This window comes from Thermobia domestica, chromosome 2, assembly GCF_964235325.1.
Source record: "Thermobia domestica chromosome 2, izTheDome1.hap1.1, whole genome shotgun sequence".
NCBI lineage: Eukaryota > Metazoa > Arthropoda > Insecta > Zygentoma > Lepismatidae > Thermobia > Thermobia domestica.
The window spans coordinates 162,268,627-162,285,027 of NC_137455.1; the positions used below are offsets into that span (position 1 = coordinate 162,268,627).

At 35.1% G+C, this 16,401-nt stretch overlaps 1 protein-coding gene across 2 annotated transcripts in view; it reads right to left on the reverse strand.

The window, feature by feature from the left end:
• Positions 1 to 2,984: 2,984 nt before the first annotated feature.
• Positions 2,985 to 16,401, reverse strand: part of LOC145676836 (pyroglutamyl-peptidase 1) — a 40,926-nt gene continuing 27,509 nt past the window's right edge. For both annotated transcript variants that reach the window (XM_081747633.1, XM_081747626.1), the window contains exon 4: positions 2,985 to 14,048. In XM_081747633.1, the coding sequence (XP_081603759.1) occupies positions 13,841 to 14,048 (208 nt within the window). In that variant the 3' untranslated portion in view covers positions 2,985 to 13,840. The remainder of the gene's footprint in view (positions 14,049 to 16,401) is intronic.

Sequence of the window (16,401 nt, forward strand, 5' to 3'; positions counted from 1 at the left end):
GAAGGAGAAAGAGGGGACGAAGAAGGTGCCAGGCTCTGGACGATATGAAAATCGAGACTTCTGATACCTTAACAGAAACTAAGTAGGTTTTGTCTTCATCACGATACATAGTAACAACCTTTCTTGGGGTAAAAGAAATTGGATTATTTATGCGTTATATTGAAATTTTTAAATATACATATGATTATAGTATTGTTCCTATTTACAAACATTGGTTGAACGGATGTATGGACCGTGTTGGAAATGACTAACGAAAATATTATTTCTAGCAGTAGTAGTAATAGTTGTAGAAAGTTAGGAACAATTCCGCAATTGCTAGGAAACAATAACGTTTGTTTTTGATCACACATTTTTGACAGATACTAAGGATGAACCTTATGTATTTATCAATTTTTGCTGAACACGTTACGTTTCCGGCAGTACGAATCAAGGCTGATGTGGATGATGTCATTTTGTAGACATGTTAGCATGTCCCATGTGAAGAAAGTCGTTTCAACTCTAAGATTAAGAGAAATTGAATATCTCTCATGTTATACATCAGAAGTGCCAAAATATTGCAAATTATAAAAATTTTCTTAATTAGCGCAGCAGGAATCGAACCCAGGACTTCCAACTTGCGAAACTGATGCTTAAGCCAGTACTCTAAGACTGCACTCTTAGATAAGAGAAAAATACTTGATATGAAGTGTATTTAGCAAATTGCATACTTTTATGATTCTAATGTTTTAATAACGACAAACCATTCTGATTTCGGTTATAATAAAATATTGAAATGTTATGTAGAAACAACAGTTCAAAGAATTCAAATTTAAATTGAAAAAAAAAAAACATACAAACACGCAACGACATGAAAGAGAAAATGATCTTAAAAAGGGATTCGAATCTTTAACTGATACTACTCTTAACTGGAATCTGGTGCCTCAGACCACTTTGTTTTTAGCTTCTCTGGTTCACCGAAAATATCTCAGTAACTTGACTTTCTTTTCTACTACTTGATTATACTAGTTCTTGACTTTCTTTTCTACTACTTGATTATACTAGTTTTACACTTATTTCCATTAACCTTGAACGACAGGGACACGAACAAATACATCGAGGATACTTAAAATTTCAAAGGTTCTTCCCCGGGAGTCGAACCCGGGACCCAAACCACTGGCCTATTTGTGAATGGCAAACAACGAAACATAAATAAATATATCTTGTAGTAGGAGGATGAGAGGTAAATGTTCCAATAGAAATTATATTAAACAGAAAATGTTTACAGAAAGCAATTACTAATTTCCATATTATTATTATTAGTAGTAGTAGTAGTAGTAATAGTTGAAATATGATTGGTAGCAGTAGTATTAGTGGATGCTGTTACAGCATTTAGATAATAGGAATTTTAATGCCGTGTTTAAGCATCTCGGCTATATGTTATGCGAAACTAGTTTAAATAAATCTTTTTGGGCATTTCTTTATATTCTTTCACGAGGCACTAATATACATTGTAGATTGTAGTGTTTAGCGTTTCATCCAGACTCTTCGATTTTGGGGGAATGAAAATCTTGAGCAGGTATGCCTAACTTTTAGCACGCGTCCTATTTTCTGTTTATTACGTCATTTTGTATGGACGTTTTATGTATGTGAAAAAACAAATAATGTTTGTGGTTAAGATTTTCGTAGTGGGCACCTTCAAATTAGTTAAAAGTGGTAGTGGTGAGAAAAAAGAACAATTTTATTTTAAAACTAGTTTGGAAATACATTTCTCATTGACGCTTGTGGGAGCACGGAGTGTCGATAGTACACTGCTCACCTTGGTACGAGATACCTGGATCAATTCCACATGACGCAAGACTGTAATGGACAACATTGTGTGTGTTGGATTTCCTGTTTACTTCCACATTTCCATCGCATCAATTATTTTATAATAACCTGTTTATTTTAGACTAAAGGACACAATCATCGGATGTTAAATTATACATTTCATTTCATTGACATCTGCCCGCACACTCAACTTTAATTAATTTAAATATATTAGTTAAACAATTTATATTTTAAGTCACACAATAAGTACAAAAAATATCTCGCGATCTTTCCGTTTGGTACTGAAAAGAAAGAATGAAGAATCGTAAATCAGTAAAATGATTTCAGCTTCTGAACAATCAGAGCATGTTTTAGTAATTCCACATAATTTTCACGGATATTCATAATTAAATAAATTTATCTTTTGGATTCCATCCGTGTTTCTTGTAAAACCTGACCTTTAAAAGCCAACTGTATGTTTTCAGCTGACTTGATAAATGTAGTCACCTGACTTTGAAACACCATTTAAAATAAAATAAAAACAATCATTATGTTTTGTATTATAACAATTACACGTGTCAGGAAATCATATAGTGTTCCGTTTGTTAAAAACATTACGAAATAAAATTCTAAGCATATTCACGTGTTGGGTAACGCAAAAGTAGTACTCTAACTTGAATTCGGAGATCTTGGTTCTAGGGTTCGGTGACTCAGGACTCAGTTTCTCGTCTTGGCCCAGTGATACTACCTAAATGTGTAAATAATACCTTCAAATTGTTTTGGATCGCATCTTCTGTTGCTTCAATTAAAAAAAAAAAAAAAAAAAAAAAAAAAAAAAAAAAAAAAAAACTTTTAATGGTATGTTAAGTACGCCGCAATTATTATGTTAGTGAAAGAGTTTTTGTAATAAAGGTTCTGTCAGCGTAAATGAAGCTTTTATTTTTAAAATTAAATTATTAGTTTCTCTTGGGCCTATCGAGTTTTTGGAATTCTGTTTCGCTACTGACTTTATAATTCAATTTCTTGCAACAACAGGACAAGGAATTCTGGTCTACTAGTTGAATGCATCTGAAGCACGTGTCACTGAGACTTCGTTTCATGAATCCATGGATGTTAAAGAATGTCCCATGTCAGTCTACTTCAAACTAGGCGTTATCTTCATTCTACATTTTTTCAAATAAGAAAATCAAAATCACATATATATTTGGTATTAAAACAGTAGTATTTATTTACACGAACAAATACAATTCAAATACTAATCTGCTGCAACGTTCCATTTTAAAGTCCAGTTTAAGTCACCAAACAAGTAACAATTAACTCACATCATTATCAAACAATAGAACTTTACAACTGGTTGAACAACCTTTTCCAATATAGTGTATAACAATTATTACAAGATAAAATAAACAAAATAGTGAAATAAAAGGGATATAATTCACTTAAAACTAACCCTTAAAAATAATTAGCATCATGCATTTTTACTTAATATATTACTTCTTTCACTGGAATTGGATTCCCCACCAGTCTTCAGCATCATTGCTGCCCCTTTGGATATGTGATTTAACATTTTTTTTTTTCATAGATTGGTACATAAATATTAATATTTTAATCCTTCAAACTTTATAGTTGTTACTATTATTGCCAAATACCATTTCCGAATTTAAATTCTTATTGTATAGCCTCAATTCGTCTTTTACAAGAAAAAAACATTCTACTACAATACATGAAAAACTACACCTCAAAACGGGAAGCTGTTGGCTGGATGGTTTCGAATTTAGCGTCCCGCTCAGCACCGTGGCTATCTGAGACGTAGACTAATAGCTTGACATGGGATCCGATGGGTTCAAAGAGAAAGTTTTGCAAATGATTAGAACAAAAAAAAAAAAAAAAAAAAAGACTTTTTATAAACTTACGAATAAAATCACTGACAATAACCGAGAGAACATACTTATTGTGCACATTCTATGGCGGATCAGAGCGCCATTTCGAAGACAAGAAATGAAATTCGGGGTTATACGGCAGCTAATAGTTCGACATCATCACGTGGGATGTCTGCATATTTGCACGATGACCACTGCTACGGTTTTCTTTGACTGCACAACATAGCGTGTCCGGCACGAAACCTTTTTAAGGACAAATCACGCTTCTGTCTGCAACATCACAATCCGTACCTGACAACACTGTAGCAATAGGTCGGGTGATATTTGTATTCTACTTCGCCACTCAGTCCGACAACGGATATTCTGGCACAGAAGCCATTGGATTCCGCACCAATTTGTTTCTAATTCGTTTTGACTAACCCATGGTACATCGATAAGGTACTGGACCCCTCTGTGAACACTTTCCTGCACGTCTTACACGCAACCACATTCCAGGATGATCGGCATGATATTTCTCTGTTTCCTTGACCGGCGCGTTCACTTGATCTCTCGCCATTTAAACACGTCTGGTTTATAATCGTATATTTGCTCGCACACTAGAGACGTCTCTCCCAGCTACAGTTGAACTGCGAAGTGTCACAAATACATGATTTGTCATACCCAGGAGAACATCCAAGCTCTTCTCTATACCTAACCCACAGTGGACCCACGCGCTACTGGCTCTGAACTTGTTTGCTATTCTCTCGCGGCGCTGTTACAGACTGCACACTTAAACTCTTTCTGCAACAGAAACTATTTTTTTTTTCCTTCCTCGTGTTGTGTTTTTAATGTCCAGTAGTGTGTACATACTTATCATTACACATATACATTTATCTAAATACTTGTTAAGCAACTTGCCAGACACATCCATTAGTAAATTAATTTCCCTAAACTATAAAGTTCCTTTTTAAAAATTCGAATCTGGTTCATACATAAATTTATAAAAAAGAAAATTTTAGTATTTCACACCAATTTTAGTCTTTCATATATATTTTCCCGCTAAATTAGAAATAACTTAAAATTAAGAACATTACACAGCAGCAAAACATTCACAAATTACATTTTAAGGTAATTAAAATAAAAGACAACACAAATTGATTGAAGTATTTTGATCTCCGTACTGACAACAGAATTTCTTAGTCTTACAAAAACAGAAAACAACAAATAGCTTCAACACTCCAGAAATGATTTATGCTGATTGGTGGACTTCAGTTTAGTGGACTTTACTCTAACGTGACCATTTTATAGTTCCACGGGCTTCTAAATGATATAATTTTCTCTGTATTATGCGGAGACTTGCAACAGGACGAAAAGTAATATTTTGGGATCACGTTAAAAACGTATTTCATTGTGCTTCAAACAAACACCAAAGAGGATATCGTGACCAAACGTTAGACACAGTATGCACCTAGGGTCAGCTCATTGCTGGAATTGGTGCAAGCAATATGATTTCGTATATATGTAGTATGATTTAAGAACATACGCAAAAACTAGGTTAAACTTATACACTAGTTGCCTGACGTCTTAATATGGAAGAACACGATACATCATAGCGCAATAATTTTACACAAAAGTCAATTTTGAGGATTAAAATAAGAAGAAAAGAAAGCATTTTTCAACAGCATGGACAAATTTTATTTAAATTGAATATTGTTATCAAATAATAAATAACTCATTGTAACGACTTTTATCTTATCTTTACAGAGACAATGGATTTTGAAATGATGAAATGCTATTCATAAGATACTATTACAAAAAAAACTGAATTAACATAAATAGCCTTAAGTAAATAAATACTCAAAAAACAGACAGAATATTAATACTAAAACACTAGTGTTAAAATACTTTTTACAGAAATAGGTTCATATTTGAAATTTACACCCTGGAAATCCACACTCATAAATAAGATTCTATAGCCTAAGTTTAACATGGTACGTAAGGCACCTTTAAATGTTCACAGCAACTTTCATACACCTATTGCAATTAACGATGCATAGTTAGTACTCTTGCTTTTTTAAAAAGTCGTTATAACAGAGGACAATCTCACAGAACTATCGAAAAAAGCTGGATTGGCGAGAAATAGATTTCCTGGATATACGAATTACTTTTTTTCATTGTTTCAATCAAACAGTATGTAATTTAATGAATGTCGAGAATAATGGGAGGAATAAGGAAAATAAGCTACAAATATTTATACCCATTCTTTTATCCCAATGTGCCGATGGTGAAATCTTCATAATTCTAAGATGTACCACATGATCATTAACCATCATTACCTATCAGGTAGTATCGCTAAATCATGTTAATGTGACGTTCTTTTGCTCTTCCAACAACCTTCATTTTCACTGTGGATATTTTTACTTCACCCCCACTAATAATTCGTTAAAAAAGAACTGTTTCTAATTACAAAAATTAATTAAGAAGCACATGCACAAACTACCTGCAAACTGTACATAATCGAATTTGAGAAAGTGCACAGGAAATAGGAACAGTTTAATTACTTAATCCATCACCAAGAATTTTTAACTCGATGATAATTTAATATGATATTTACCTAGAAGATCTGTAAACCTCGCAGGATTCTGTACTCTATCTTGTTTCGTGCCATAACTTCTCCACGAAATGACACAGTAATTGCTTTTAAATACAACTGTTCGTTACTATGAAGTCTTTAATATACTTAAGGAAGACTCTAAGGCAGGGCACAAAATTTCCGGTCGCCATTGGCGACTAGAAATTTAGAGCTAGCGACCAGTGTTCAGTACGAATGGTTTCGGCCTAAACTCACAGGGCTGCATCGTTTCTGTTTCGCACGAAAATAACACAGCGACACACACAAATAAATAAATAAATAAAAGTTCTGTGCACCCAACTCCAGTGTATGGATTCGATGTACATTGTTACGTCGAATCCAAATTTCGAAACCCCAGGACGACTGACCCTGTCAATTTTGTTTTATGGACGAAAAATTTGAGCGATTTTGGATAGGGAGGAAATAATTTTTTTTGCCCCTAAAACAAAAACTGATACGGTCAATTGTCCTAGGGTTTCGAAATTTGGATTCGGCGTAACAAAATACATCGAATCCATACCCTAGAGTCCGGAGCACAGAACTTATATTTATTTATTTGTGTGTAGCTGTGTAATTGTCACTGAGTAAGAGAAAACACGGAATGTGAAGTCTTCACAACGAACATAGAAAGTGAAGTGAAGTCTTAAGGTAAGATATTTTTTAACATGTATATGCATTGTCCAATTCAAAATTGATAATCCTTAATCTAACTGTCTGAGTTTGAAATTTTATGTCCTGATGTAATATCCTTGTTTGCCAAACCAAAGGCCGTCGAGGGAGGGGGAGGGGGGCATCTAATAATAATTTGTATATGAGAGATACTGGCGACCATCATTTTTGGATTGGCGAGTGCGTCTCACTTTGAAATTTTGCACCCTGCTCTAAGGTATAATTGCATCCACGAATTTAAATTTGATTTAGGCACGGAAAAATAAAGCTGAGTATTCACCTTACTCTTAATGTGTTACAACAACACGTAAAATATTTTACTTTAACACAGATACAATTTGGTACTATTTGTTAAGATTAACTAACACTGATCTATAATGTGCTCTGGCAATCCTAAAAGAATTATTATATACCTAGTATGATTTCCAAAGTTGGACAGTAACAAAAAGCTTCAGCTTCACAAATAACTTTTTACCTTTTATTCAACTTAGTTTTCTATGGAAAAAGGACCAAGTTGAAGCTTTTTACTACTGCCTAGCTGGCGAAGAAAGAAAAAAAAAATGGTTACCGAAATCATACTAAGCGTCCCCGGGCACATCATAGATTTCTTTTAATTGAATTTATAATAAACATTTGAATATCTCAGATTTTAACAAAAAATTTGCGATACACCTTCGTTTTATTTAACTCTATGCAGATTAGGATATAATGTGTTTCAAAGGAAGACTGTGATAAAATATTCTGTATTGTGGTGTACAGGTTATTTTAATACGTTTGTACACGCTGATCATTCTTCCATTACGTAGCTCCACTGTCTTATTCTATTTGATGTTGAAATGTACGGGGTGCGGCAATTTAATAACGTGTCTGCCCACTTCCTGTCACGCAGGATCGTGGGGGAGGGGGAGGTAGTTAATGATGTGTTGTTGATCTTGAACTTTCATGAGCAGCCACTGTTTATTTCATGATTCTGAAAGCTTTTCTTTTCTTTGCAGGCTTGCATGAAGAGGAGAGTGTTCTGTAGTAGTGCCGGAATCATGGTGAACAGTAAAGTTGAGCAACGCATTAACATCAAATTTCTGGTGAAATTAAACAAAACACAGACGGAATGTTGTGCAAAGTTAAAAGAGGTGTATGGTGATAATGCTATGTCACATGCGCGAGTTTTCGAATGGTAAAACGATTTTCAGAAGGTATGGGGGAGGTTGAAGATTATGAACGACCCGGCCGCCCTTTGAGTTCAAGAACGGACGAAAATGTTCAAAAAGTTAATGAACTTGTGCGGAAAGACAGACGTCTGAGCGTTCGGATGATCGCAGACATGACGAACATTAATAAAGAGACAGTAAGACAAATTTTCCATGACAACATGACAAAAATTTGTGCAAAAATTGTCCCGAAAAACCTCTCTCAGGAACAAAAAGACATTCGAAAGACCATTTGCTGTGACGTCATGTAAAGACTCAAAGCTGAACCAGACTTGCTAACACGTGTCATCATCACATGTGATAAAACATGGATTTTCCAGTATGACCCCGAGACTAAGCGTCAATCCACGCACTGGAAGACTCCCACATCGCCAAGAATGAAAAAAGCACGAATGAGCAAGTAGAAAGTGAAGGGAATGCTCATCGTTTTTTTCGATATCAGGGGTATCATAATGACTGAATGGGTGCCTCAGGGTCAAACGGTGAATCAGACCTACTACAAAGAAGTCCTAATCAAGCGAGGGAAAGAATAAGGAACCGGATTTGTGGAAGAACGATGCATGGATCCTCCACCAGGACAATGCGCCTGACCATAATGCCCTTTCTGTGAAGCAATTTTTAGCAGCCAAGCGTATTCCTGTGCTCGACCATCCTCCGTATTCCCCAGACCTGGCTCCCTGTGACTTTTATCCACTCCCAAAAGTGAAAAGTGCATTGAAGGGAATATGTTTTCAGTCCGTGGAAGAGGTGAAACGAAAAACGGCAGAGTTGTTGAACAGTGTGACACCTGATGACGTACAGCATTGCTTTGAACAATGGAAGGCACATATGCAGCGGTGAATAGATAGGGAAGGGGAGTATATTGAAGGTAATAACAGTCAATTGTAACTTTCTTTGCAATACATCACATTTATGACACCAGTCTCGTTATTTAATTGCCACACCTCATACAATTGAGATGATCCCTTGTGAACCTGGCCAATAGATAACTTCTCCTTCCTACCCGATTGCAAGTAATGTTGCCAACTTATACGTTAAAAATACAACTGTAGCTACGTGATACTCCTATTCCAATGTCTGCATATATTGCTACAACTACAGTAGCAGTTATCACTCACATAAATTATATACCGAAGGCAAATTTCTCTTACAACGTGATATTATTGGTATTAAGCTTTAGAATTTCCAAAGTAGTAAACTTCGACGAAACACGTATGAATAAAGGTTTATTGAACGGGCAAGGTTCACTGACCCATGTGAAATTGCTTTTTGATTCCCAGGTGTCTTTCCCTGAAGGAGGGAAAATGCTCAACACCATGTATGATTCTCAGCTCTGAGGGAGTGAGCTCTACTTTCATAAGGATTCCACGTAATTTTTTTTGTTTGTGTGTGTGTGTGCTTCAGGTCCAGCGAAGTTTCTGCTTCAGGTGCAGCGAAGTTTCAACATTAGACGAACAATTAATGAAAATTAACGGAACCAATTTGTTCCTTACCAATGATAACGGTCACACGCAGACCTGCAACTGTAATTGCCCTTTCGGAACAATATTGTCACTACAAAATGTAGCCTACGAAAATTATCGAATGCCAAGACATTCTTTCAGTAGAAGCTAAGCAGGCTTTTATAATTTCTGAAAACAGCTTCTTTTCTTCTACCTTATAATTGTGCAGACGATCTTGAAGTTGTCTGGTTTTAAACGGGAAAATCCCTTCTTCTGTCGTTGTTCAGGCTGTCTTCCGTTCTAAAACAGGGCAGCGCCAATATCAGGTCAGTTTTAATACATTAAGGTCTTATATCAGATTGCCACTTGGATATGATATTCATATCACATTGGTTTATCTGTTCAATTGTCTCATTTTGCAAATAAAAATAAACGTGAACACACTTTTCATTTTTACTAAGAGTAAGTATCTAACTTAGTGCAGCATTATGTGAAAACAGAAAGAAAATAATGTTAATGAAAATAAAGTATGATTATGCACTTCTCAAGATAAAGTGTATCACACACATACAAATATATACATATTTTTAAAAAATCAAAACAATATGTTGAAATATGTAATAGATTCTCTCGTTTCTTTTAACAACTTAGAACCTGCTATAGCTTCGTTTAAACAAGCAAGTTCTCTTTTTATAGCAGGAAGGTTAACACGTATAGTGCTGTCTGGTTCAATTCCTTATGAAGCATACATATTTGGAAAGAAGTTAGCAATACCTCAGGTCACATTGAGATATTAGATTTGCTATTTCATATCTTTCGATTTGTGTCAACTAGTGATGATTTCAAAGGGTGGTCCGGGGGTAGAAATTCTATTCCTCTCTAAAAGCTACGAAATTTTCCTCGATGCATATCTCCGACCATGCTTAACGTGTATTATCAGTATTTACTCAGTACTACTTTCACCCCCTCCCCAGGTAAGGTGGTGTGGACAAATGGGCGTCTGCACAGTCGCGCAAGCATAATGCGCTCGTCACGTGTTCGGCGAGAAGCATAGCAGTTTCTCAAGAACTCTTCGCTACTGTATTGTATATTCTTTCAATATTTAATGTACCAACGCAACTCTAGGTGGAACAACCTCCACAAAATTACTTTTGTTATGAACAGATAATAATGACTTGACTTTTATTTCATTGGACAGAATATATTAGGAAGACGCTACATGCAGACACTGATATAATATGATTAAGTATGAACATCATATTCGTGAGCATTACCTATGTCTATAGTCCATTCAAAACTGCAACGATTTTTTTTAAAGAAAGGTTAAAATATAATTTGTATTTTACAGATATCTGACTTTGGCTAACATACTTGTTCAGAAATATCAGAAGCTTCCACCTCCTTCATCTTAATTTAAGGTTATTACTATTGGTTTGATAACTGCAGACTGAATCTTTACATCATACCAAATAACTAATCACAATATTTCACCATTGTTAAGTTATGACATCAAAGGAATTATGGTATAGAAACTACCTTTAATGCTTAAAACCACTATAATTGGATCTCAATTGGATCTTGTACATACAAGACTTCACCTTTTCTGATACAATTACTATTTGATACTATTACATCAACTTTACAATTTCACGGGGCATGTGAATCGCTCTCAACGGGTTCGAACCTCTAATTGCCAAGTTGTGATATAGGCACCTTTTCAATCTACATATATTTTACAAAATAATATATGTAGTAATTAACAAATTTAATTTAATTTTCTCTAATCATGCATGTACTAAAGATAAATGGTACTAATTAATTTATAATTCAAGTGAATTATTCTTAATACGAATAAGAAATGAGTATATAATGACTATATGACTTTTAGCACCTTTCCCAATAAGCTTCAAAATTATGAACACTACCATTATCGATATACACCACACCATGAATATTATATACAAAATTAAGATAGCTACCGAAAACTACACTAAATTGTGTATTTCAAGTGCTTAAAATATATTCTGAACACAAGGTAATGTAAGGTGGGATATTCCTTAAATAATCCCAAAACTAACAAATAAAAGCCCCTTATGTACATTTCATGTTCATAAAACAATACCGTTAAACGTCAGTTCCTATTCAACTCTTGCTTGACGCTTTTTTATTTTCTGAAGGGGAAGGGACATTCAGTGATAGAGGATTCACTTCTTGGCCCCCAGCGAAAGGATTTCCGGTTTGATAACAGGCTGTATGTGTTTGTGATGTTTTTCTGAGTTTCCTTGGGTTCTTTTTTTTCCTCCTATTACATTTGCTTCACCAATCCTTTATGATTATTTATCTCCTTTATAATCATTTATTCCATATCCACGTCGTACAGGCTAAATATACTGATATATCACTCGGAATCGAATCCGAAGACTGATGTATCACATGCGGATGTGCTAATCATTGTGTTATTTAGAAGCCAACTGCAAAAGTTACTTTTATTCTGGAAAATATATACAGTAGAGCGTCGATTATCCGAAGTAATTGGGGGACATGGGTGTTCGGAGAACTGGTTTGTTCGGATAATCGAACTGTACATGTTTATTTGCCAAAAAGAAGTACTGTACAGTAAATTTATTCATAAAAACAGGCATCTCTTTAAGTATTACAAAGTAACGTACAAAAGCAACTTCAGTAGGAATATATAGTATGTGGTACAGTTTATTAAACAAAAATATGTACATATTACATACGCATTTTGCATGAACAATACACACAGTACACAAAATTAACGTTTTAAAAAAATCCTTTATTTTGGTCTGTCTAAGCAAGCCTACACGCTTACGAGCAGCTAAGTCACGTACTTTTTTCATTACAGATATCTGAAAGTGGTCACTTTCATCTTGGGCTTCAAACCATCGCAAGGCAGTATCTAAACAGGTGCGAGCGAGTACACAGTTCGGTTAAGTGGTCGTTCGGTTGACCGACGTTCGGATAATCGACGCTCTACTGTACCTACCTTAGTATTGCATTATCGAATTATTATATACTCCGTTAAATTATTACAACAGTATCATGTATATAAGACTTCTTATCGGAAGATAATTGCTATTACTTGGATTTTTTTTTTTATGTACCAACTTTAACCCTGCTTTACTTAAGTCTATTTAGTAGTAAAGTAGATTTCTTCAACACGCACAATACTTGTTTTTCCAGATATCGAACTAACGCTCAATATCTGGGTCAAAATACAAAATCCTTTCTGTTGCCTTTACACCAACACATGTTAAAATAAACTAAAATTAAAATCGATCACCGAAATATTACTACTTCGAATGATCATACAATTTACTTTCATCATTCAGGTGTCATGCATGTTCGAACTGTTTTCCACCGAAGACCACGCTTTGGACTTAATGTACACTTACTTCAACATAAGGCAGATAACGGAACTATAAATACTCTTTTATACTAAGCCATAGCTTCCCTTGAGTCCGTACACGACAGAAAGGAAGAACAAAAAGTGCTCTGAATGCACTCTTATTTTTATATTTTTTCGGATTATCATGATGCTGGGGAGTTCTAGTTTCTGAGCGGCAACGACTTTCCCACGGTACGTTACTAAAAACGAAAGAAAGATAAAAATCCCTGATCTCTATCCTCAAGTAAAATTGGGAAACATTAATAAGAAAGGTTAGCTTTATGAGAATTCGAAATTAGCTGTTTTCCCTACTAGAAGACCGGTTGTTTATACTTCTTTCTGTAATACGGTATTTCTATGAGTATGCTTGTATACTATCACGTTGACTGTATCAATATGAAGAATGCACATTCGACTCCCATTTTCAGGTCATCAACGGATAATTATTTGACGCAGGTAAAAAATACTGATGTCAAAATTAATCTCCATTCCACTCTAGGAAACTTTCGAAAATTTGGTGTTATCAAATGGAAAGGCTTCGCTTCTAAGAAACATCAAATAATAACCTCGATAACGATAAAGCTATTACATAGTCTTACTATTACTGCACAATCATTCGAATTGCTTTTCACACGTACAAGCAGGCACGTATTAAAAGCCTGCAACTGGAAGTTTACTTGATGATGACTACACTGACAAAATGGTATCTATTTCCGAACTCGTTTGAGTAACTGCTGAATTCAAACGTCACTTTATCACATAGTTTTGTTTTAACAGCCACATGAAAGATGTATATATATGATATTACGCAATAAGTATTACTTTGCAATATTTGCTCAATGTATTACTTGCCCAACAATTCTGTTGTTGCCAATGTTACGTTGCTGATTTCTAACTTCCCTCACTAAAACACACAGGATCTTCTTTAAGCCAATTGCTAACTGTTGAGCAGAGTAAGGTTTATTTAATTCAGGTACATGAATGAACATTGTACGGGAGTTATCAATGCTCAGTGAAGTGTAGTAAGTATATTCACACAGATATCTGAAAAAAAATTAAAAAAATAAGAGATTCACAATAGAAGTCAATATTCTGAATTAAACAACTTTCAGTGTTGGGGCAACCATCATACGATACTTAATTTAAGAGAATGAGATATAATGACTGATAATATAAAATATCCTAGAAAGTAAAATAATAATAATAATAATAATAATAATAATAATAATAATAATAATAATAATCCCACCTCTTGTATTTTTAGTTATTCTAAAAAATCCGTAGTAATTGATACGAATATAGAAGTTATATCTAAAAGTACATTGTTGAAATTAACATAAAACCAACACACAACCACTTATCGTGCATTATGTATGTATTAATATGTGTAATTTCAATTTTCATACTCTTTTTGGTTCTTATGGTATTTGTACATTTTTTTTTGTTTTGTTTTGTTTTTTTATTATCAATTGTATTTGTGTAATATATATACCGGGTGCACCATTTATAATGTTCCACCTTTATAACAGAGGAACCAAGAGAGGGAGAGAAGCGAAACTTTGCACAAAGCAACTATAGAAAGGGGGACATCTAACCATATATTGGGTAACATCACCAGATGAACAGTGTTGCCAACCCAATATAAAGTTATGCTTTTCTAAATGGAATGACCTAAATTTAATTTCATAACTCGAATCAACAATGAAAACAAAGACGAAACAGATGACACTCGCAGATCAGTGTTGCATACTTTTTGAGAAATAACGTTACACATGTGTCAAATTTAAACGCCTTTAACACACACAAGGAATGTAGTAGTAACTATTTACGCACATTAAATTAAATACTGGAAAGAACTCTTTGAGATGACTTCAAGTTTAGAAGGATCAGTTAAACAGTGTTGCTCCCAATAGCTCCCAAAAATTAACTCCCAATAATTTACAAATTGTTTTTTAAGAAGCGAGTTTCATTTATGGATTCATAGGTGCCGATTCCCTTATGAGGACTCACACGTTATGCGTAAAAATATAGCACGTAGATATATGCCAAAAAGGCTATAATGGAACAAACACCAAACAACCTGAGTTAGATGGCCATTCAAAACGAGTATAGTGTAAAAAAACATGATCAAACTGTGCTGGATGTTCAAAAAAAGCAAGGAAGTATTTACCCAGACAGAGCAGGGCGAAACTAGTGCAAACTTGAGGTGCCTATAGGGGACTAGGCGCGTTAGCAAAGGTTTGTTTGCTTGTAAACAAAATAGTGAACATACTGTGTGAAAGAATATTCCATAGTTCTTCTGCAAATTATATGCGACATCGTATTCCTTAGCGCAGCATAACTTTCTGTATAACGTTCCACGTTTATACCATTCAGGCTAAGGGGTAATGATCAAGGCAAGTGACTGATGATGGAAGAATCAGTGGGAAGAGAATGTGAGAGAAAGCGACTTGACAACCCCAAGGACCCGATGTTATCCACCATGAACTTACTGGACCGGAAATCGTATCAGGAACCCCACGCACCAGAGGTAAGCGCTCTACCACTGAGCCACCGTGCCCTCGCAGCTTAACTTTAAGAAGGCATAACCACACAATTTTTTTTCTTTCTTTTTGTACAATGCTTCTCAATAATTGAATACAGATTTATGATATACTGCAAAATGATATGACTGAAAAGCGATTCTCGGAAAAATACGTACAAATCTCTGCATGGTGGACACTAGAAATTATCATTTCACCTATTTGAACAAAACGAATTTGGAAACTCACACGGGCTTATGTCCGTATGGAGCAGGCATGTCAGCGACAGTGTGTATGCGCGTACAGGATGATAAGGGCGAGAAACGAGCACCAAACTGTGATACGTGGTCATTATGATGTAATACATTCTTGGAGTTCAGCATAAGCAAACGTGGGATTGTGTCCGTAGAAAACAAACACGTCAACACGTGAAAGTAATTCCGAAATACTTATTTTCGATTTGCGTTGACGCAAACCGTTACAAAATGAGAGGGTACAGGTATAAGTACGAGGGCCATTTCGAAAGTCTTGCCCATGCACGACCGTTTGAGTGGTTTGATCAAGTTCACTTTTAGGTTAGTTGTGGGTTAGAGTTTGGGCTTAACGATTGTTTCTGTGTTTGCTAGCTTGCGTAGTTGTGTTGTGAGGAATTCAGTGGTGTACCCGACTGAGGTTAGGTTACACATTATGACAAGCGTTCCTATATCAAAATCGAAACTCTATGTGGAAAGAACCCAACTGAACTTTACAATGCTTTGCGAGACGTTTGTGGAAATAGTGTAGTGGATCATAGCACTGTATTACGGTGCTCAGCTCGTTTCCGTGAAGTCGTGTAAGTACTGCGGACACCCCAAGAAGTGAAAGACCATCAACTG